The sequence below is a fragment of the Aspergillus bombycis genome, assembly GCF_001792695.1.
Source record: "Aspergillus bombycis strain NRRL26010 chromosome Unknown contig00075, whole genome shotgun sequence".
Lineage (NCBI taxonomy): Eukaryota > Fungi > Ascomycota > Eurotiomycetes > Eurotiales > Aspergillaceae > Aspergillus > Aspergillus bombycis.
Genome location: NW_019170077.1, coordinates 41,277 through 64,248, shown reverse-complemented (window position 1 = coordinate 64,248; position 22,972 = coordinate 41,277). Strand labels below are relative to the sequence as shown.

At 49.2% G+C, this 22,972-nt stretch overlaps 7 protein-coding genes across 7 annotated transcripts; 2 read left to right on the top strand and 5 right to left on the bottom strand.

The window, feature by feature from the left end:
- Positions 1-1,249: 1,249 nt before the first annotated feature.
- ABOM_008850 (zinc-dependent alcohol dehydrogenase) lies at positions 1,250-4,210 on the bottom strand (the record flags this gene model as incomplete). The annotated part of the gene is made up of 12 exons (XM_022535979.1): positions 1,250-1,434; positions 1,534-1,691; positions 1,750-1,800; positions 1,855-1,948; positions 2,007-2,087; positions 2,152-2,173; positions 2,245-2,326; positions 2,397-2,448; positions 2,551-2,827; positions 3,297-3,323; positions 3,379-3,488; positions 3,886-4,210. The coding sequence occupies 12 exons, from the start codon at positions 4,208-4,210 to the stop codon at positions 1,250-1,252; spliced, it is 1,464 nt and encodes a 487-aa protein (XP_022386896.1).
- A 2,070-nt stretch (positions 4,211-6,280) lies between these two features.
- Positions 6,281-6,922, bottom strand: ABOM_008849 (CUE domain-containing protein; the record flags this gene model as incomplete). The annotated part of the gene is made up of 2 exons (XM_022535978.1): positions 6,281-6,568; positions 6,644-6,922. 2 exons carry the CDS (start codon positions 6,920-6,922, stop codon positions 6,281-6,283), a joined length of 567 nt encoding a protein of 188 aa, XP_022386882.1.
- Positions 6,923-7,745: 823 nt separating this feature from the next.
- Positions 7,746-11,610, bottom strand: ABOM_008848 (condensin subunit SMC2; the record flags this gene model as incomplete). The annotated part of the gene is made up of 6 exons (XM_022535977.1): positions 7,746-8,010; positions 8,064-8,737; positions 8,789-9,163; positions 9,212-11,369; positions 11,481-11,521; positions 11,584-11,610. 6 exons carry the CDS (start codon positions 11,608-11,610, stop codon positions 7,746-7,748), a joined length of 3,540 nt encoding a protein of 1,179 aa, XP_022386883.1.
- A 700-nt stretch (positions 11,611-12,310) lies between these two features.
- On the bottom strand, positions 12,311-16,904 carry ABOM_008847 (putative chromatin remodeling complex subunit (Arp8); the record flags this gene model as incomplete). The annotated part of the gene is made up of 8 exons (XM_022535976.1): positions 12,311-13,536; positions 13,600-13,926; positions 13,987-14,076; positions 14,151-14,170; positions 14,564-16,140; positions 16,203-16,608; positions 16,680-16,758; positions 16,862-16,904. The coding sequence occupies 8 exons, from the start codon at positions 16,902-16,904 to the stop codon at positions 12,311-12,313; spliced, it is 3,768 nt and encodes a 1,255-aa protein (XP_022386878.1).
- Positions 16,905-17,599: 695 nt separating this feature from the next.
- ABOM_008846 (ADP-ribosylation factor family protein) lies at positions 17,600-18,444 on the top strand (the record flags this gene model as incomplete). Its single annotated transcript, XM_022535975.1, has 5 exons — positions 17,600-17,674; positions 17,740-17,778; positions 17,853-17,936; positions 18,022-18,345; positions 18,418-18,444. 5 exons carry the CDS (start codon positions 17,600-17,602, stop codon positions 18,442-18,444), a joined length of 549 nt encoding a protein of 182 aa, XP_022386879.1.
- A 796-nt stretch (positions 18,445-19,240) lies between these two features.
- On the bottom strand, positions 19,241-20,306 carry psf2 (DNA replication protein PSF2; the record flags this gene model as incomplete). Its single annotated transcript, XM_022535974.1, has 3 exons — positions 19,241-19,349; positions 19,420-20,072; positions 20,193-20,306. 3 exons carry the CDS (start codon positions 20,304-20,306, stop codon positions 19,241-19,243), a joined length of 876 nt encoding a protein of 291 aa, XP_022386880.1.
- A 298-nt stretch (positions 20,307-20,604) lies between these two features.
- On the top strand, positions 20,605-22,538 carry alg10 (dolichyl-P-Glc:Glc(2)Man(9)GlcNAc(2)-PP-dolichol alpha-1,2- glucosyltransferase; the record flags this gene model as incomplete). Its single annotated transcript, XM_022535973.1, has 3 exons — positions 20,605-21,361; positions 21,410-21,547; positions 21,598-22,538. The coding sequence occupies 3 exons, from the start codon at positions 20,605-20,607 to the stop codon at positions 22,536-22,538; spliced, it is 1,836 nt and encodes a 611-aa protein (XP_022386881.1).
- Between the last annotated feature and the right edge of the window lie 434 nt (positions 22,539-22,972).

Sequence of the window (22,972 nt, the reverse complement as noted above, 5' to 3'; positions counted from 1 at the left end):
GAGCTGCTTTGAATGCATCGTTCTAGTGCCCCACCATGCCCCTCCATCCATTACAAAGGCCGGATCCAAACGAAGGGATAGCAAGGTGAGGTCCTATCAGAAACACACATGGGCGTGGCAAGTGATAATCGACACCGGCTCAAAGGGGAATATGATCGATAACTGCGGGAAAACGAGGATGAAAGCAGATCCTCTCACGAAGCTCCATTGGCTCCACGAGGCCTGAGGCGAATCATCGTCGAAGCAATTGAGTCCGACTAGGGACAATAAACTCCGAAAGTGAACGGGTCATTCCCTCCTCAGGTCAAAATTTAGCAACGACGCTCGCACTATGGACGACGGGGGATCTGCTCGTGGAGCTGGAGCACCGACGCAAAGGGATCCGATCCATCAGTCGCAACCGACAAGTCAGAGAGCAGCATGTCTGCATGTGTGGACATGCACTGGCCATCAGGCAGTCCAGCCAGAGGAACGTCGTGGGGAAGAAACTCGAGCCCAGTTACGGATGATGTTCGAGTTCCTGCGTTGCATACTTCGGTTGCGCCAATCAGCGGGCGGTCTGCCGGCACACTTCCCCCCCTGGCGGATCCATTCGACCAGCACCGTTAATGCAAGGGAAACTCACGGTATGAGAGGGCGTCCTCACGATGCTTTTCCACTTAAAGCTGCAAGATGGTCAACGCGGACGACGAAAACTGAGCCCCGTGGTTTCAAACTTGGAACGGAGTCGGTGGAAACCTGCTACACTGCACTCCAGCGCTGAACCACTGGGATGATGATGAACCTACTACTCTGGGCACGATAGGGTTTATACTACTACCAGGCGACTGGCCACTTTTTTACTGGGTATTGACCCCAAGTCTTCCGCCGAGCAAAATCCTCCTGGACGGGCTCAGACCTGCTGAGTTAATGTCTCGCCACAAAGAAAGGGTGCTAGCGAAATATCGCATTCTCCGTACCAGTCTGTTCTCGACCGAATCCGACACGTTGTCTCAAACTATTCCGTGCAGTGGAGCCCTCAATTAGAGTGCAATACCCATATGGTGTACCGCGCTGAGCGGGGCGGACTTGGTAAACTTCATACTCCACTCGCTCAAAGGTTGGATGGATACCTGAGCATGTCCTTCCCCATGCCTCTGCCCTTATTACCAGCCGAGACTAGAGAGACTATCACTTGAATTTTTGACATTCAGAAAACCCGTGTATTCTAGAAGAGCAAAGAATCCGTCCCTGTGAACGAGCAAGTCGTCTATTCCGGAATCTTCACTACAGCTCTCCCATCAATCTCAGAGCGTCCAAGTCGCATCACCACATCGTTAATCTGATCAAGCTCAAAGCACTCAATATGTGCCCTCACGTCACCAGCGACAGCCATCGCCATTAACTCATCCATCTCCTTTGCCGTACCCGCCGAGTTCCCAACAATAGTAAGCCCTTTAACAATCATATCAAACGGGGTCGCCGGTAGCCTGAACGGAACACTGGGTATGCCCACACAAACCAGAACCCCAAGACTGCGAAGCAATCGCATACTCTGCGTGTATGCGGGTTCACTATTGGCAGTGCAAATTACCGCATGGGCTCCGAGCCCGCCTGTCAGGCTTTTTACTTCCTTTTCGATATCGTCGACCTTGTAATCAAAGAAAGCGGTGGCTCCGAGAGCAAGGCACAGCTCCTTCTTCTTTTCGCCACTATTGAGAGTATTAGTGCGGGTTAACGGATCGCTACAACGGTGAGGGGAAGCAGTACCTATCAATCGCAATGACTTTCAGTCCTTTCCTGGCTGCAATCTGAACCCCCCTAGGAGGTTGTCAGCATGATTAAACTTGCTTTTTTTCAGCAGGAGCAACAAACATATGTCCCAGACCACCACCAGCTCCCGGAAGAACGATCCAATCGCCCGGTCGTGTCCTTGTCTTCATAATCGACGAGTACATTGCAATTCCCGCTGTAGAATGCTCAGCACGAATGGAATGAACCTAGTACACTCGAAGAGCACAACATACCACACAGCAACGGCGCTGCTACATCTGGCGCAATCTCCGAGGGAATCTTAGTGACATGAATAGCAGGACTGACGATATACTCTTGAAGCCCAGTTCATCAGCCGCTATTTCACCTCACAACATAATCTGTGTCAGGTTCACTTACGTTGAAAAGTCCCAGGCACATTCTACACCGCAATCCATATCAGCGCGATGTATACCAACAAAGGGGAAGGCATTCACTGGGGGAGTAACATACCGCGCCGGCATTCTTCTGATAAGGACAAGCCGTATTATTCACCGCGCAAATCTCACAGTTCAAACAGGAACTATATAGCCATCTACCATATCACGGTCATATTAGCACAGCCCTAAAACGGTAATAAATCCAAAGAGAGAAAAACCACTAACCTAATCCCAACCCTCCTCCCAATCCATTCCTGCTCATCAATCCCACTACCCACTACAAATGGCAATTAGCATGATCATGATATAATCAGCAGCGACTCAAGTCAGCAATCTCCCCAGGTCAATGAATCAGGATAGTTAATATGACAGTACTTACCCATAACAACCTTCCCCACCCCCTCATGACCCGCCACGTCGGTCAACATCGGCGTTTCCCCGCGAATACTATGCACATCCGAATGGCAGACCCCCGAATACTCAATCTTGACGAGGATTTCTCCCTCTCCGGGGGACGGCACGGGGTGATCTGTTTTGATCTGGAGGAGAGCATCGGCGGTTGCGCCGGACGGGGGGAGCACTGCTGCGGTTTGGGTTTCGGGGATGGCCGTCATGGTTGTGGGGGTTGGATATGCGGGGTTGGGGGTGGTGTAATACTACTTGTGCTGGTGGTGGATGAATGGGGGAGGGGATAGGAGCTGGGCTAGTTACGTGATTTGGAGGCTACTCGGGAGATCTTAGTGTCTCTTTATATAGATTCGGCGAAGAAAGGAAAGGGTTACATTGGATTGAAATACGTTAATGCATCGGGGAGGGATCTAGGGCTTCAAGAGGCGGGGTTTATACTAGTATCTGAGCACATGATAGGCGGTTTGATCGTTGATAAGATCTGCTTCTTGATCGGGTAACTCGATCCTTGCAACCGGAAGACTTCAGTCAAGCTGGGTTTTTAATCATGGATAGTAACTCATAATCTATCTAAACTCTTTCCCTATGGAAAACTCCCTCCAATCTGCTGTTTCCGCCAAGAGTTCTCTTCACCCCATGGCTGGTGGTAGCAAACGTTTTGAGCGCTTGCTTGGACAGAGACGCGGCACGGCGAATAATCATATGTATCATAGATACAATTAAATTCTCCTGGCCAGAGGCCCACTGGAAAATTCCGTTAGCTGAATCGTCCAGGGAATATAGCGAGCTGACATTCTACCTTTCCACTGTTGTCAAGATACAAAAAAGTCCACGTGAAGCTATCAGTGGCGATACCATAGATCGAAACATCATTCTGCTGTACTTCCTTCCGCGCATGATGCAGCATCGCTGTTAATCGGTAAGCAAACATACATGCGCTCAATAGACTACAGGAAAGCGTACCCATATAGGCCAATGCTTGGTAGTCGCCAGAGACACTCTTCCTCTTGGCTTTCACCACCAGAAGATTGCACTCCATCTCCTGTGGTACTTGATACTAAAAGGAATAATCTGTTGTGCCCAAGACAATCTTTCGCTCGCCCTGATATGTCCATGGCAGCAGCATGTCAGTCTCACACTGGAGGAAAATGGATAGGAGAGATGAACTAGAATCTCGCGCACTCGCTCTCTTCTGGGCGGCTAAGCAGGTCAAGAGAATTGTGTCGATTCTGCATCTAATGAGAGCTTCGTTCTTGGGGGGACCGCCCATAGCAACCGCGTAATCCGCGAGAATAGATTCTAATACTATTAGTTCCACTCGACGTTAGGAATTCAGGAACCAAAGCAAGCTTGCTGAGGTTGTCGGGGACTGCGCGCAACTCATCCTGGGTGAATTTCCAGGGGTTATATTCGCCTCCTTCGTTGATCCCGAAGATATTAGAGACGTCCTGGGGATTGAGAGACGTGACGGGAACATGGGGCAATTGCTTCTTCTGGGACTGGATGGCCATCCTGCTCTCAGTCCTCGCAATACTAAATACAGTATCTACTTCCTCGTGGAGGGCGTTGTCTTTTATTTTCCCCAAGACCTTTTTGATCCGCGCCTCAGCACGGTTCAGAACAACCTCCATAGTGATAAGTGGACTCGAGTTGATAGATATAATTTAGTCCTGGCTGACTAGAGCCTAGATCGAGGACTAGAAGGTCCAAAGGGAGAGATATTGATCATTTCCACTTATTAACCTCTTTTCCTCATTTCAGGTAAGTTCACAGTGCCTGGGTAGATAGGTTCGGTTAGGTAGGCAGGCAAAAGGTTGACATCGTTGTTACGGAATTCTTCCCCTACCACCCACCCCTTTCTATTGAATTCTTTGTTCACCTTCTTTCCTTACTTTATGCTTCACTCGTCTCTTTTGTTTCCCATTCACTTAAATGACATCTGTTTCACAGTGAGGCACCCGGGGCGCCATATCAGCCAGAAGCATAAAATAGAGAATATAGAGGACGAATTCATCAATCAATGCGTGGATCGGCTTAACCTACCCATAAATACGGATGAGCTAGCCAGAGAGGCTTCTGTGCATATTTTTTGCGGGCTGAAGCTTTCCCCCAGTTCAGATGCCGAAGAAAACAGATGTAGAGGGTTGATCAGGAGAGTATGAGTGTTCAGATGCCTGAACATTTCGGTTTGTTTCTACCGTCAGTAGGTACAAGATCGCCATATTGACCACCTTAAGGGCAACTGATGACCGACATCGCCCTCGTACACTCCACCGAAGACACCAAGCCAAGCTCGATTCGATCCAAAGTAGACTGAGTTCTGTTGCAGCTGTCGGCGATCGTGAGGAGAAAGAAGGATCAACTTTACACTGATGCATCATCACCACCTAGTCACAACATTCACGTAGCACCGTACTAGCATTTTGAGACAACAATCACTGGATCTGATGATCAGGCTTTGACAGCATCGGTGGACTACGTTCTGTGGTATGGGGCACGGAAAAACTAGGACACAAACTTGGTGGTGGTTTGAAGCAGCAGTCTGTACCGATGGCCACACTTGGACCTTCTTGCACCTCAGCGACAGGGGCCGTGTAAGTTTTTATCTTTGGGTGGAAGCCTGACGAAGCAAACCCACATGATCACAAATAGGTGTCCAAACGCTGTTTGATATGGGATGATAAACAGGAAGTCATCGGTGAGCTATACAAGATTATCGGGCAGGCTTTCGACCTCCACAGAGCGCGAGAGCAAAATCAGGAGGCTCGGGAGTGAATGAGAGATGAACTTTTCCGCTGGGATGAGGATAAGGAGAGCTCTAACGATAATGGTCGTGATGATAATGGTGATGTAGCCCCTGGGGGCTGGTGAAGATGATTTTCGGAGATAATCCAGAGTCTGCTTCAGCGATGTATGTCGAGGGACAGATATAATCACATCATGTATTGGAGCACATACGAGTGACCTTCAACCCTTCTTATGTGGGCTCGAAAGACGTGCGCAGCGAAGGAATACACAACCTAGGAGTAGTTCAAGCAGTTCAAGCAGTCCAAGCTAGGGGTTGGTGTAGAATACCAAAATGATAGATGTATATACTACTAGTATAGGAATATAGTCACGTGGTGTTTCATTCGAGCAGTCAATCAAAATATAGATCCTTTGAAACGGCCAGGTATATTGTTGCTCCCTAACACTCGCAGCGCAGCGCAACAACACGGTAGAATCAGTGAATAACAGAATAGCCCGCCTTCAAATAGGCATAGAGACATGACGCGGTACGACATGTACGACTTGGCAATTGATAACATCTATAGCGAGAACTACTACATTGAACCCCATTACTAAACCAACCCAATCTATACATGTATATATACCCTATATTTCCTAGTACCTAAGCCTCGGGTATTCTGATTCAACCTAACACCATAAGCATGCAACGCTTTGCGGGAAACAGACGCTGGGAGAAAGAGAGAGAGAAGTGAAAAAGAGAATGTCGGAGAGGAGTGGGAAGCCAAAACCGGGTATAGCAAAATGGAAGGAAGAATCAGTTCAGAAAAGTCCCGTGTTGCAATCTACACATCCCAGCGCCAACAGAGTATAAGATTCTCGGCAGGAATAGGGCTTCAGGAAGAAAGAAATAAACAAAGAAAGGCAAGAGGTACAGACCGAGATAAAGTGTCCAGAATCATTCTGCATCTCGGTTACACACTTCCCTGGACCTTCTGCTCCATTCGCTTCCTCGCCGCCAGGATCATATCGTCCCTCCGCTTCTGGAGGATACGCTGACGTTCCTCCTTGTTCTGTGACCAGCCAGACGACGGCGACGATTGAGTGGTCTCAGCGCCGTCGGTGGCGACTTTACCGCCAAGGTTGTACCGCGAAATCAAGTCCTGACCTTCCGATTTCGACGCCGCGGAGGCGGCGGCAGTTTGTGCTGCTGGCGTGCTGGCCTGGGGGATGGCGACCTGAGGCTGGAACGAGGGTGGCGGCTAGAGGGAAGTTACTCGTCAGCATACAGCTTACGCTGCGCGACACTCGCACCACCATAATAAACATATACGTACTGTCTCCAATCCTCGACCTGTCAGGATGCGTTCCGTGGTTGCTGCGACGTTACCACCATTGCGCTGCAAGTCCCACATGATGTCGCGTGTGCTGAGCTGAGGGAACATCTGGGATATTTGTTCGACTTGTGCTGGGTCGATGGCTCCGCGCGCACGACTGCGACCGCTTCCATCACCTCCATCGCCGTCACGCTTGAGAAACCATCGGATGACGAAGAATGACACGACGGCGAGCGTCAGCAGTGAGGAGATGTTCACGGACGGCTCCTCCTCGGGCATGATGTCGGGAGCGGGGTGAAAGTATGCGTGAGATCCCGATAATCGCGACTGAGCAAAGAGTTCAAAAACACTGCCAGTAAAATGCTAGACGGCCGTGTGAAAGTGACTGGCTAAAAGTCGGGGATCGGCGTGGGATCACTTTCCGGGGAATGACGTCCAGGAGGGAGGCGGTCGGAGTATTTAATTCAGCCTTAGATAATAAATGTGGCGGTGGAAGACGTTCAGCCGGGCGCCACACTTGGGACTAGCAAATCGACCCACCAGAGGTTCGGACAGATGAACAATGATCAGGGAGACAGGCAAATATAAAGGAGAAATGAATGACACACTTCGGAAGGCTTTAAAGTACGTGAAATGGGGGGTGGAAAGTCTGAAAATGCAGGCTGCGAGGTACGGAATACGGAACTGGTGAAGTTGAACCTCCGAGTGATTATTGAATTCTCGGGACAATTAATACCAGTCGGAAGTCAGCAACTTCCGCGGCTATCGAGACTCGCCCCATTCGAAAATCCGAACCATGGACTCTACCGTTTCACTTTTGTACCCCCTTATACCATCAGCGTCACAGAGAATCTCATATCATGTGCATCATTATAAAGGAAGTAGAGACAAGAATGTAACTGTCACCCAAAAAAAAAAAAAAGAAAAAGAAAAGAAGTTCATCCAGATCCATATACATCATGCCGGAAAAAACACCGTCTCCAAACCTCGGCCAAGAACGTTCCACATAATGCGCTCCTATCCCACAATGCCCAACCAAAAAGAAGACTGTGATATATGCATTCCACCCCAAATTCTAACCTCAAGGAGTACCATGAACAGATTACTTTAAGTCGGCAGGAGTCAGAGCCTGAACAACACTCGTTCCTTCGCTGAATCTTGTCTTGAAGATACGGTTGGCGTTTTGGAACATGCCGTCCTTCAGTGACACAACGATGAATTGAGAACCCTTGAAGCGCGTCTTGATTAAGCGACCAATGTTCTGTGTATGAGACAGATCCAGGGCGGCATCGACTTCGTCCAGAATGTACATGGGTGCCGGTTTGAATTGCAGAAGTGCCATAATGAGGGAAAGAGCAATGAGGGATCTGTATAGTGATTAGCCAAACTTCCGTATGAACAAGTAAGATGCTCTGCTCACCGTTGTCCACCACTTAGTTCTGTTAAGCTCTGTTTCCAAACTTTGCCAAGTTGCACCTTAACTTCCAAGCCATCAGTGATCTCCTTGCCCTCTGGAGGATCCAGCTTAGCGAAACTGCCGGGAAGAAGCATTGCGAAGATCTGACCGAAGTCGCCGTTGACTTTGGTCCAAGTATTGTGAAGCGCCTCCTTCTTGTACTCGTCCAGATTGAGAATGGTCTCCTCAATCTTGCGCTTATCGCGAACCACAGTCTTCATCATATTCTTCAGGGCAGCCTCCTTCTTCTCCACGCTATCGATCATGTTCATGACCTTGGGATTGATCTTCTTCTTCATGCCCTGAGAACGTTCCGTAAGATTCCGGAGGGTGGCCTTGCATTCCGCAATGTTCTGGTTCTTGAAGTCGTAAGGAGTGTTTGGACGACCGAAATTATCTTTCTCATCCTCGATCCACTCGTGTTCTTCCTCCATATGGGCAACTGTCTGAGCTGCAGCTTGTTGGTCTTTCTGAAGTTTCTCAAGCTGATGGCCGAGCTTCTGCAGATCAAGGCCCTCTTCAGTGATCTGTGAGCTCTTTGCCTGCATGGTCTGCTCAAGTTCTCGTAGCTCCTCATCGAAACCAGTAAGCTTAGCTCTTTCATCGTCGAGGTGGGCCTGGGCAATATCGTGGGCGTCCTATGACGGGTCAGCAACCGATTCTCAATTATACCCTCGGTTTCTTCGTACCTTGATCCGTGCCTGTTCTCTTTTGAGCGATTTGACTTCTTCCTTTTGGGCATTCAGGGCGTTCTCAGCCTCGGCGCTCTGTTCTTCGGCAGCTGAGAGATCGCTTCCTACTTGCTCCGACTCCAGTCGAGACGCTTGTAGTTCTTTCTGTAAGGTCTTGACCGAATTCGAATTTTTAGCGAGACTCTTCTTCAGGGAGTCTAGGGACTCCTGTAATTCCGCCAGTTTGCTGTCCTTGTTATCATTAAATTCACTCATGTCTTTTTCAATTCGCTTGATATCCTTGGATGCTTCCGTCTGGCGAGCTTTTGCGTCGGAAATATCTTTCTTCAGCTGCTCAATGTTTGCTTTCATCTCCTCGACAGCATGAATAATCTGAGAGTGTCAGTCTCCTATCTATCTTTAAAAAAAATGAGAACTCACCGATGAGGAAGAGTTGTTACTGATTTGTTCTTCTGTAAGTTTAATCTCGTGAGTCTTGAGGTCCAACTCCTGCTTGATCGTACGAACTGCGTCAAGCTTCTTCTTTTCTTTTCTCATCGTTTCTTCCAGAGTAGCAAGCAGTCGCTCCTTGCTCCGGATTTCCCTTGTAACCTCGTTTAATTTCTGCAAGGTAATGAGGACACCGCTCGAGTTCGGGGAACTACCACCAGACAGGGTACCGGAAGGGTCGTAAACATCACCATCCAGCGTGACACTCTTGATACGAACTGAGGGGTCGAAAGTAACCTTCTTTGCCGTTTCTGCATCGTTACAGATCAAGGTGTTGCCGAAGACGTAGTTCATAGCCGATGTAACTTCCTCATCGTATCCAATGAGCGACAAGGCAAGGTCTACCTTTCCGGGAGCAATGTTTTGCGCCGCCCCGATCTTCTCGGCAGAAGCTCTGAATGATGAGATCTTGTTCAAAGGTATAATTGTCACACGCTTGCGCAGCTTTCCCTTCTGGAGCAACTGCGTTCCGGTCTCGGCGCTGTCGACAACAACGTTGTACAAGCGACCACCAGCACAGATTTCAAGGGCCGTAGAAGCTTGGAGCTTTTCTTTGTCGAGCGTAAAGAGCTGAGCGACCAAGCCCTTGACCTTGGATCTATCAAAGTTCGGATGGGGGTCGGCATATTGGAAATCAATATTCGCAACCTTCCTTTGAAGTCCGTCGGCTCTCTGGCGTAGCTCACGGATTTCTTTCTGTAGAGCCGTTTGCTCCTGATACAGCTGCTCTTCTCTTCCGGGTTCAAACCCAAGTCTTGCCAGTTCCGCATCCAGTTTCTTGGCTTGGGACTTGAGACCCTCAAGATCCTTCAAGAGACCCGAGTTCTGCTCCTTTGCTTTCTTGGCTCTGGGTTCCTCCTCCTTGATTCGCTTTTCCAAGTGCGCAATCTTGAGCTTTGCTTGCTCTTGTTCAGTGGCCGCGGCACTCGCGCGATTACGAGCGTCCTGTAGTTGGCCTTGATAACCACTTTCTTGGCCATCTTTCGATGCCACACCTGTCTGCAATGTTTGGAGCAGTTCCTCCTTCTGTTCGACTTCGGCTGTTTGCGCGTCCAGTTCTGCCTTTGCAGCATCATATTGTGCTTGTAACTTATCATAGACCTTCTTCTTCTCCTTAAGGAGCTTCTCCAGATCTTTGACAGTTTGTTGCGCTTCCGTGTGTTTCTCCTTTTCCTCTGCAATGCTAGCGTTTTTCAGATCGAACACCGTAGTCAACCGGACAAGTTCGTGAGAGTGAGTCTTAACCTCATCCTCAAGTGCCTGGAACTTTCCGCCTTTCCGTAGTTCCTTATCACGAGCCGCTCTCACCCGCTTCACATCCTCTTCCAAGTGAGTTATCTCACTCTTAAGTTTGGCCGCATTGTCTTCGATCGCCTGTACTTTGCGCTTTTTGCTCTCGAATTCATCGCCCGTAACCCGTAACCGCTCATTACTCCGAAGATAGTCGTGGGCAACAACTAGGCGAGTGAGACGTTCCAGATCATTCTGGGTCTGTTGGAAATCTAGGAAAGCTCGCTTCTCGGACCGGAGCTTCTCAAGTTTGGGTTCGATTTCTTCCTTAAGGAGGCCTTCGATTTCGCGCAGCTTCAACTCCTTCTTACCCATCGTTTTAGCCGCTTTTTCCCTCCGATCCTCGAACATTCGTGTGCCAGCCGCCTCCTCAATCATAGACAAAATCTCGACCGCCTTCATATTCAGCACCTTCGTAATCCTTCCCTGCATAATCAAGAAATTGGGATTGTTGATATTCAGCTGCACGCTCTGGAACAGGTTCTGCACGGTCTGCTGTTGCGCACGGTGGCCGTTAATCAGATATTTACTCGTACCACCAAGAACAATCTGTCGAGTTACGGAGATATTCGCATATTCTTCGAAACCGATCGGGGATTTGGCGGTGTCCCTATTATCGAAGACGATGGTCACACTAGCTTTCGTTACACCGGCCTGACCACGCTTGTAAATCAGATCTTGCAGGTTTTGCGCGCGGACGGTCGACATGTTCGTGATACCGAGGACGAAGCAAATGGCATCAAGGATATTGGATTTACCACTGCCGTTCAGGCCCGTGATGGAGTTGAAGGATTCATCCCTAGTACAATCTGGTTAGCGCTCTCGCTGCACTCCACGAACGATCTTAACAAGCATATGAGGCTGAATCGCCTCTATCCAAGTCACAAGTTCGAACTGGGTCAGCGCATACCATCCTGATATAACCGTACGTACGGCGTACGATTTGAAACCCTACACTTGAATTTAGCATTCTCAAGCTCTAGCTGGCGTCGCTGTGCATAAGAAAGGCTTACGTCGATAACGACCTCAGTAATCCTCATGGTTGCGACTCCGGAATCAGCCCCATCAACTGGATAACCAAGTGCATAGGAGGGCGCTGGGGACTGATAGCGCACAATTGAATTGGGCGGTGGATTGTTTTGGCGGGCGCCGTGTTTTTGCGGGCGGCATCATGTTTATTGTTTGCTGTTTTGGGCTTGGTGGCCGCTGGGATGATGTAAGCATGAGGGGTCAAGCTTGCTGAAACGGGGGCCAATCAGAATGGACGGTATCTACTATGGGTCCTACTACTACTACTAGTAGTTACAAAACAGCAGCAGGAACAATCATGGATCGCATGCAATTGTATAAAACAGGTTATGTGCTAACTTGTCCCTTATCCAAGAATCTGTGGGCGAAAGAGAGAGGAAAACTGAAAATAAATCAGAAGAAAACATTCAATAACCAAACACAGCAAGACTCTCGCTAATTGAAATCCATGTTTATTCATGCCAGTCAACGCCGTGTTTTGCAGCCTTGACACCAATGAGAAGCCAACCGCATCAATCACGTCCCGGTAATAGCCAGAACATTCTACTGAAAGGAGAGATGCAAAGGCAGCGAGGCCCAACGGTATCTCAGCATCGTGATACGAATAGGGTATGAAAATATGCAGAGGACAAAAGAAACATATACAGCCATGGTCGTGATTATGGGATGGTAGGATATAAAGATAGGGTAGAGAGAGCACGAAAGGCTCAGTTAATCGTCACTCATCCTATCCGCCTCTTCAACACTCAGCTCACGATCTCTGGAGATAGCCTCCTTGTCACCCTCTTCAGGTGACTCGTGTTCATCGTTCGCACCCTCTGGTGGAGGGGGCATGGTCTTTGCGAACTTCGGGTCAATGGCTGCCCTATGCAAAGAGCGCTTGTACACTTCCGCCTCATCAGGATCGCGGACAACAACTTGTATTTGGTCAACCTGGTCTTCCCTCGTCTTAGGGCGGGTAGGAGCAAGGCCTGCCTGTGCAATAGTGCGGGCTCTCTCAGGCTTCAGGCGAGTCTTCCCGAGAATAGGGTAATAGTATGCAGCCTTCTGCTTCGAGGACATATAACCTTCCTTCGCCTCTGACGGATTGAAAAGTGTCACTGCAATATCTTTCTGCTTGTGGTCACCACCAAGCGTCTGAGCGCTCGTGGCAAAAGTACGCATGCGATCGAAACGGTGGAACCTCGAGTTATCAGAACCTTCGTGGGTGTAGAGCTCCTCATTGTCGCGGTTGGGGTTATATATCTGCAAGCTTGCGAGAACCTTCTTGATAGAATCCTTCTTCTCAGGGAGGAAGAGATCATAATCCCAGGGAATTGGGCCAGGATCAGGGTACAACTTGGGGTTCGTCTTGTGCAGAGCCACTTTCGTCGCATGTTCCTCACATACGCGCTCCTCCGGTGCGGAGGGAAGCAAGATACCGGTGTCCATACGCCTGTCGCGCTTGCCGGACGCATCTTGAATAGGTGCTTTGTCAAACTTGAATTGGACGAAACCACCAGGGTCTGGGAATCCTTGGAGGTCGGGCAGGAGAGGGTAAAAGCCGACGGGTTTCAACTTAGGATTGTCCGGATGCACAGGATTGGCCCATGCATCAGCTTCAAGTTTAGTGGGCATGTGCCCTTTGATTTGGCTGGGTGTGTCTTCCCCAACGTGCTTGCTTTCGGGGTACGCAATATCAAATCCCTTTTGTATGTATTTCTTGATGTAAGCCGGGTCGTCCTGGGACTTAGCTTTTTCAGCTGGACGAGATTTCGATCGCATTGGTGTGACTTTGGGACCTTCCGGTGCTCGAAGGCCGGCCGAAATGTACTGTGTGCGACGAAGAAAACTAACGTTCGCATTCCGCGGTGCTGGGTTCTTTAGCTGGTCTAAAGTCATCAAAAGGGGAAGGTCGGCGGGGTCAATTGGATCCGGATTTTCTGGTGCCATGATTGCTGTATGCATAATCTCCGTTAGCCATGTCATATCGCGATGCGCCCTATGAATAAGTTACGTACCACTTTCATCGCCCAAGTGCAAGCCTGGGATGCCAACCAGGTCAATGGGCATACCGCCCTCAGCATCTACATCAATATTTGGTTCTTCACGACGTGCCAAGTTAGAGGCAAACCCTGGCGTAAGGAAACGCTCTAGTCCGTCGTGTGGAATATCAAGGAACTTCGGGGGCATATCAGGAGGAGGAAGGTCATTCCGATAACGCAAAGACGCGATGTACTCCTGATGAAAACCCCCGGAGGAGGTGCCATCCTTGCTCTTCGACATCTTCGAGCTACCAGCGTCGGCCGTCTCCTGGGCTTGTGTCTCAATGAAAGGTGGGGAAACCACTGCATAGTACGTTGATCAGTAGCAGCTCCGAATCCACTGCGACATTCTTTTGCACTCACATGGAGGAGAAAGGGTAATATCAGGAACTTCGTTATCTGAAACTACGCGATCAGTCGAGACGCGATTGATAGTTTCAAGAGGAGTAAGCTCTGAGAAGATTGGACAGGTTTAGAACGACCTAGCTTCCAGCTTTATCAAAAACAGACTGCATGGGCAAACTTACTTGGGGTTGGAGGATCCATTCTGCACTATTTCACCGCCTTGCAGTTTAAGGTTTCGTGTGATTGGGTGGACTGTAGGCGGATCAATGTTGGTCCGAGGAAGGTATGTATACCCTGTAGGTAGTATGGTCCTAGGAATATGTGAATTGTTGGTTATAATAATGCCATGTGCTACTCTAGCTTTCACTCATTATGTATACAAGTGCATGCACTTCATCCAAAGTGAATTGTTCCATGCATAACCAATCATCTAAAGTACAGATCCTTTCGAACAAAGGCGTCCCATAATGTCAATACCGTCATTCAGAGTATAAAGAGATAATGATAGCAAAGAATATCAAAGGAAAGAAAGACATAGAATCAATAAGCCCACATGCACTTGTAGGCCATTAGTCTATGACCTAGCCGGTCGTACTCCAGCTGTCCAATCCAGCTGTCATTGGTTCCGCTCAACTTCCCGAATACGCTTGCGCCCTTCCATACAACCACCTGAGGATCAAGATCTCGAGGAGGGGTGCCAATCATTATCTCTTTAGCAAACCCAGGTCGAAGTGCCTGCAGTCGCTCTTCAAGGAACGAGTGAAATCCGTTGGTCAAGCTTCCGCCTCCAACAAGCATGATACCTCCAAGGAAGTCTCGCATTTTACGTTCATCAGATCGAGCAGCATGGGCAATAGACATAAGAATCGCACTGTCAAGTGGGAATGTTGGCAGTATATCATCTCGTTCTTCAACGGTCGGTGCACGAGGCTGCGATGTGCTTTGGCTCTGTCCACCGACCGCAGGTGTACCAGCACCACCAGCTTGAGGAGTACTCGTCACCTCTGGTGCAGGAGATCCGGCAACGGAAGATCGAGGAGTAGCTTCTGTTTCTTGTAGGCGACTAAGGGCATTTACTTGCTGGGACCGGCTCGGAGTCGACTGCACATCCAGAGTACTAGACTGGATGTCGCCATCCACCTGGCCACTGATAGGAGGAGCAATCGCGGTTAAGAGTTCTGATTGCGCTGCCGATGTTGGGTCGTTTGGTTGGCCGTCATAGATGTCGACTGAACGGGATATCAATTGCCTTCGTCCGTTGAGCTTTAGTGAATGGTCGAAAATGGATGGCTGGAAGTATCCCAAGGGCGCCAGATGCACCTCGTCGTAAGCTTTGAAGGTGTACTTTCTGGTATCCTGGCCGGCGACCCGGAGGTGGAAGTCGAACACTTGTACTGAGACACTGGCTTCGTTCATGGTGCAGATGTTCTTTTTCAGCTCCTCGGCAAGTAGAAAATCGTACCGACGCCATAGATTGATGTCCGCATAAGGAAAATGATCGTACAACATCATTTTGACGAATGCCTCTGTCACATCCGATCCGCCGTATTTGAGATTCACACGCGAGTTCTCTATGCACATTCCTTCTTCCACACAACAAATCGAAGTCTTCTGCGCACCGATGTCGACCACACAAGCCGATGTAAATCCTGCCCCAAATGTAGCAGCCAAGCTCTCCTGGATGAAGCAGACGCGGGCAAAGGAAAACTCCCTCATGAGCATTTCAAGAACTTGGGTGACGTAGGATTTCTCATAAAGATCTGGAATGACAAACACGCATGAGTACTGTAGCCAGTCCTTTTTACTTGTAAGGCCCAGCTGATTCTTGATTGCATCTTCAAGAATCAACGAGATATCCAGGAACAAGAGTCTTTTGCTATTGTAGTCTCGCTCATTACACCATCCATACTTCATTGGCCAGTAGAGCTTGTAACGAGGTGTCGACGCATCTGGGATTCTCAAAGCTGCCTGGCCTACTATATATTCCGGCGCAGCGTCCGGGATCTCGGTCCATTCAACCCGCATTGGGTCATTGTGTTCTGAGATCGTTTCTGGCACAGTTCTTCGGTTGTAGTTGATTACCATTTCCTTGGAGTTCGGGAGAGTCCTGCGTTTATTTTGCCGCATGTGCGTTTTGAGTTCCGCAGCCATCGTAGTATACTGTGATGAGAACTGTAACCAGATAATACACAAAGTTAGGCTAAGGCTGCAACGAAGAGGACACGAGAACCAACCTCAGAACCAAACATTTTCTCTGGTTCCAACTCGGAGCCATCATCTGTTTTCAATCGTTTAGGGCAAGGCTCTTCGCGGTCCTCAGACTCGCTGGTTGTAGACTTCCGCGCAATGACCATCGGAACGGTTTTCGGTAACGCATCACTGGCAAGTCCGATTCGCAGATTCTGGCTGCCAACATGTATGACAATGACCTTCGAACCAATGGCTTCTGCTGTAGCCTCCTCTGCATCCTCCATGTTGGTATCGCCATCGTCAGCATCAGCTTCTGGGAGGCCGAGGTCATTCGCTTTGGCCATAGCTAGAGCACGGTCCCGGTCTTTGGCTGTTTTGGCCATGCGATTTCGCGCTTCTTCATTCTGTAGTCGGAATGCCAGATACTGGTCATCTCTCTTAAGGTAGTCACTAGAACTTATTCAGTACATTGTCCGAACAGGACGCTACTGAAAGCGCCATGGTGTAGGCGAACCACGTACGTGTAATAGTTCTTTTGGTTGATGGGAGGGATCTGAGGCCAGCTCGATAATTCCATGTTGTTGTCTGTCCTTTCGAGGCCTAGGGAGCATCAAACCATTAGCGCATTGCTCTCAGCGAAGCGCATCTGGCTTCCACCGGTCACTTGTAGCCATTCATGCACAATGATATTGGGTGAGCATACCTTCATCCCGAAGGAGGGCCTTGCCAGATTTCTTGCCAACCATGGTGTGCTATTTGGCGATATCAGGGATAGAGGGGTGACTATGAACGATGTTAAGTTGGTTCGGGACGTAATGCGGCGCTGGTCGCAAGCCGATCGCAGGAAGTTCTTCAATTGGGGGGTTAATTCTAGAGGTGGACAATCGGAGCGGACACCATCGGGGGTGGTTGGTGACGTTGTTGGGGAGACGAGAGATAGGAGGCAGAGATAGGTTATAGAAAAGGGTTGTAACAATAACGGCAGGTGAGGATGGAATGGAACCTGCGCGGCAATCAATTCATTTTAATTCTGCCACTCGCAATGGCGCAGGGTCTCTCCATCCCCATGACCCAAGAGAGAGAAAGGCTGAGCTTGGGCCAACACCGATCGGCGCCGCAGCCCATCCGCACGGCCAATCGTTGCCACAATCCAGAAATCCCTCCCATTCATACACCATTTAGTCAGCTATTGCGTCTGTGTTGTTCGTCATTATTGTGATACCGATTTCTCTTTTTCCTTCGTCAGTAAATCACCACTAGACTGTTGGAAACCCACTCGTGAAATCCCCGAATTGATCCTATTGTCCATTTGTCCCGAATCCGTCCACATCTACGCCGTCAATACGACCAACACCAAACACTCACACCTCCGCAACACCTCCCTTGCGCCCTCCCACCTCCGATTAAGAGTCGCGTTGTCTTGTTTAACAAAAACGACAATATGGGTGGTTCATTGTCGCGTCTATGGTCCTTCCTCTGGACAAAGAAGGAAATCCGTATTCTCATCTTAGGTCTCGTACGTGACTATAGTCCTACACTAGGCATCAGTGAAATTCGAGACTAATCCACCATGTGGTGCAGGATAATGCTGGAAAGACTACACTCCTGTACAGAATGAAGGTATGTTACAATATGACTCCCCTACTTGAAATATGTTGCACGAACGCTATGCTGACGATCGGTTAATCTCATAGATCGGCGAGGTCGTCACGACGATACCTACTATTGGCTTCAATGTCGAATCAGTCACATATAGAAATTTGAATTTCAATGTCTGGGTAAGCATACTGCGATGGCCGCCTCGAATATTCAGACGACAACGTTAAGAATAGGATTGTTAATTCCTCTTTGCTTCTATTTTAGGATCTTGGAGGTCAAACATCTATTCGGCCATACTGGCGATGCTACTACGCTAACACCGCTGCTGTTATCTTCGTCATTGACTCTACAGATATTGAACGACTGGGCACAGCTGCGGATGAGCTTGCAGCCATGTTAAATGAGGAGGAACTTAGCGAAGCCGCCCTGCTGGTATTCGCCAACAAGCAGGACCAGCCGGGCGCCAAGGGAGCGGGAGAGATCTCAGAGGCTCTGAAGCTTGGCGAACTGCGAGACAGAAACTGGAGTATCGTGGCGTGTTCGGCTATTGATGGTAAGGGTCTTAACGAAGGCATGGATTGGTTGGTGGTGAGTACCCACTGTTTCTTGTCAGGCCTAAAGCCTTTGGTTCCCCGTCAAACTAATATATCCCATGTACAGCAAACACTTCAATCAGAAAACGCATAAGCGCTGGCGTCAATGTGTCATGCAATAGATTTTGGTATATCTCCTCGACCGTACATGAACGGGCTTCTTAAACGGCGTTCACCGCGTCTGAAAAGCTCGCCCTTCTTCTTCTTTCCCATTTTTCAATACTCTGTTGGGGAGACAGAGCTTATGTCTTTATACTGTATACCTCTCTTATCTCTTTTAAACCTAAACTTTGAAGACTTAGCATAATATCCTAATTGATGTTCCGGTGATATCTGGAAGTGCGAGTCCCCGCCGTTTTAGCGCAATGACCTGGATAGGCAATATGTCGTGTGCACCAAATTTGATGGTTGGAGTTGTATAGCGCACAAGTCAAAGTCAACATGTCCACACGCATCTATACTATGTGAACAGCAGTTACTAGGCTCTGTAAAATGCTCGTTCATGAGACGCACAGTGATAATCCATAGGTACACCCTCAGGCGGGTTATAGATCGTATTTCTAAGTGGGTATATATGAACAAGAGTTAAATACATTAGCTGACCACATTCAATCATTCGGTTATCCAACATGAAACCATCTATCATGTATAAGTCGCGACGTCACACCTCTTTCCATTGAAGTTGCTGTCTTGATACTGAGGATATACCGGAAAGGTATCTCCCATTCCTCATACGCTACCAAGAGAGAGCTTGTGGACCACGAGGTTGCAATCCTCGCAACAAGGCCGTGTCCAAGCCTATGGCTGGTCAGGCCGCAGGCGAATCAAATGCTGAGATGACGAAACCTCAGCTGTGAAGATAAATGAGCAGATCATGAAAGACGCATCCTTTAGAACTCCATCTCATCATCGTCGTCTTGCGTAGCGTCATATCCACCATTGGCCATATCTTCTGCCATCTGCTCTCTCCGCGCTTGCTCTTTTGATGCACCAATTTTTCTGTTCAGTAAAGTTTGAGGTCAGCAATGAACTATTCGTCCTCTTCCAGCAAGGTGGATGGGTAGCCTACCTTAGTCCATCGACAACACCAGCAATGAACCCTCTCCCCTCTCCAACCTCCATCGCCCCGACACCGGTTAGTGCTACTCCACCCCCGCCAGTGGAAGCAGCATCTAGCGCATCCACGCCTGATCTTATCTTAGCCGTTCGCACCTCACGCAGTTCTTTCAAGAGCCTCCGGGTCTGGTCCGGGTCCACTAAGTCATCACTGGCGGCATCAAGAAGCATCGTTCCAATCTCTAGCCAGTGAAATGGCAGCGATGGGGGCTCGCCAGATGGAACATGGTCCTGCGCGACATTCTGGGGTAGGAATGGCGGTGCTGGGTAGTACCGTCCGCCATCCGGGGTATAGCGAGGCATAGAGACGGGTCGTTGTCCGCGATCTCGAAGGCTTGGTTGGCCTGGAAGTGGAGGCGGCGGGGAGAATGCATGCTGGTACTCGTGGTGTTGGGTTTCGATCTCGAGGATGAGGGAAAGAGATTCTGGATGGAGCCAGGGCGGAGGAAGGATATTTGCGCGGCGTTGGCGTTTAAGAAGTAGAGCCAGCCAAAGGGGAAGAGAAGCGCGCCGAGGTGGCAGGAGAGGCTCAATGGGGCCCTGATCCATCATGTTAGACGTGTGTAGACCCTCAAGTAGACTGAATACTGATTTGATATATTCTTTCTATCAATGTTGCCCCACCGTCTTTTCTCACTCATTGGGCTTTTTTGCTTGGTATACAGGATTCAGATGGGTAGGAGACTTATCCGTGAATACAACATGAGTACAGAACATGATACTTACCCCGAGAAGCTCCAATCCCTCCAATCGTTGACGAGGAAGAATGGTGACCATCTCCATTTCAGCAAGAAAGGATATCTCCGGGGGCGTAATGCCCCGCGGGAGGGGAAAGGCCATTGGCCGTCAAGATTTCAGGGAACACAGGGAAAACAACTTATCGCGATGCACAAGACCTAGCGACAATCGTTCATATCATCGAAAACGTTCAGCAAAGGAGACAACGATGGTCGTCGCAGCGTCTAGACCATGGATAAAGCTGGGGATATAGAATTGCCCAATGCGGTGGGTGTTTGTTCTGTTTGCAGGATTAATGTCTCCGCGGTCAATTTAATTTATGAAGTTGTTACTGACTTCATGATTCCACTCTTTACTTCAATCATTCCAGCTTCATGGTCAATTGGTCCAAGTCAACACTATGAGTGCCGTTCAGCCTCAGTCGGGCCTGGTTCTTGCCGCCCGCTATGCGGTTCCTTTTGTTTTGCTCTCAATACCTGTATGGATGAATCGGGTCAATACCGTGGTTCCGGAGCCGTATCTGGATGAAGCTTTCCATATTCCTCAAGCTCAAGAATATTGGCATCACAAGTGGACGCACTGGGATCCGAAAATCACTACTCCCCCTGGTCTCTACCTCTGGTCGTATCTTCTTTGCGCTTGCGCGCTTTTGCTTCGAGGTTCTCCGACGGAGCTCAATGCGGAAGCACTCCGTTCAACCAATGTTGCCGCCGCTGCCGTCTTCCTGCCCTTGAGACTGCAGACCTTGCTAGATAGCCTACGGAAAGAACGCAATACCCGTCCATCCGGCGCGTGGCTAAGCCACACTGTACTGAACATCTGTCTCTTTCCGCCGTTGTTCTTCTTCTCGGGCCTCTACTATACTGATATCCTTGCCCTTTTGGTTGTAATTGAAGCGTACAACTGGGACCTTAAACGATCGACTCCGAATGCCTCCGCTAGCCAGACCTTTGTGTTCATCCTTCTGGGGGTGGCTGCGCTAGCCTTTAGACAGACCAACATCTTCTGGGTCGCGATTTTCTTCGGTGGATTGCAGGTCATCCGGACATTGCGGAGATCGGCCAAGACATGTCAGTCGTCGAATGTTGCCGATATTGCCAAAGGAGGCTTCAAGAACGAGTTGTATGACCCTCAGGTATCAGAGGCTTCGTTGGCAGGTGGGTTACCTTTATTTCATATTCTATAGGTTGCTAATGGAGCTCTAGACTATTTTAAAACCGCCGTTTCCCTCTGTACTGCTGCGCTTGGTAACTTGGGACAGGTTGTTATTTCCTCAATCCCATATGTTGTTATTCTTGCGGCCTTCGGAGGTTTTGTATTGTGGAATAATGGGGTTGTCCTGGGTAAGTTCAGCGATGATCTACTTGTATTCAGTGTCTCATAAATATATCAGGACACAAAGAATTCCATGCTGCGGGCCTGCATCTGCCTCAGATGCTGTATATCTGGCCTTATGTCTTCTTCTTCTCGTGGCCGATCCTGATTTCGCCGGTTGCAAATATGATCCTGCCCAAAATTTCTCTGCCCAAGTTCATGCACTATGGCTTTTCCGAGAAGCAGACGGGTCTCCCCAAGATTTTGACATTCCTCACGATCGTCCCTGTTATGCTGGCCACTGTTCACTACAACACTATCGTTCACCCCTTCACACTCGCCGACAACCGTCACTATGTCTTCTACGTCTTTCGCATTCTTCTCCGGACTCACCCAGCTGTCAAATATGCCGCGACTATTGTTTACTTCCTCTGCGGTTGGGCGGTTGTTTCTGCCTTTGGCTTCTCGACTATTGCGCCGCCGCCTCGATTGGTCCAAGCTTCACAGCCCACGCCGGCCTCTCAGCCAGCTGTTCAGAAAGGTCAAAAGGCTCAAAAGGTTCAAAAACAGAGCGACAGCAAGAAAAAGCCTGCTAAGAAAGTCACTCAGCCTCCCAAAACACAACAGATAACACCGGAGGCCTTCGCGAGAATCCAAGAGGCGATCAAGCAACGCCAACTGCAGCAACCGAATGCGCCGCGAGTGAGCTTTGTCCTTGTCTGGCTTGCCGCCACGGCTCTCTCACTGATCACTGCGCCACTGGTTGAGCCACGATACTTCATAATCCCCTGGGTTATGTGGCGACTGCATCTCCCCCGGCAACCCACGCCGCTTGTTTACCGGGAGCAGCGTCCTCAGGATGCGAAAGAAGCGCTCCGTGCGAAGATCGCCACCAACTTCCCACTCTTCCTGGAAACCTTCTGGTTCCTGGTCATCGACGCTGTGACCGGGTATGTTTTCCTCTACAAGGGTTTCGAGTGGCCGCAGGAGCCTGGAAAGATCCAACGGTTCATGTGGTGATCGCTTTGATATTTTTATCTTCCCTACATTGTTTTATTATTAATTGTGAGCAGTTTCGCGCTGTATATATAGATTAGAGAAAGCCCGTGTAATTGTAAAATGGCTGTATATTAGATGTTGTTATTGCTTAGTGATTATCCATCTGGACTCCAGGTCACATTCAATAGATCGATACACAATACCCCAAAATTTCATCTGACTCTTATGTTGACCATCAGCGGGCCCTAGTTACTGCCGGGCTACCAAATAATATTCACTCTTGGTTCAGTCACCTTGCGGGTAGAGGAAAACGTGAATCTCTATCATGGACCAGCCCGTATGTCAAAGACAAGTACTAGGATGCCCTGCGAAACTCAGCAAGTAATCGAAGGAAAGAGTGTCGACGAAGAGGGTATACGGTAGGTAGGACACCGTGTGTCCCTTGAGATGGTGGT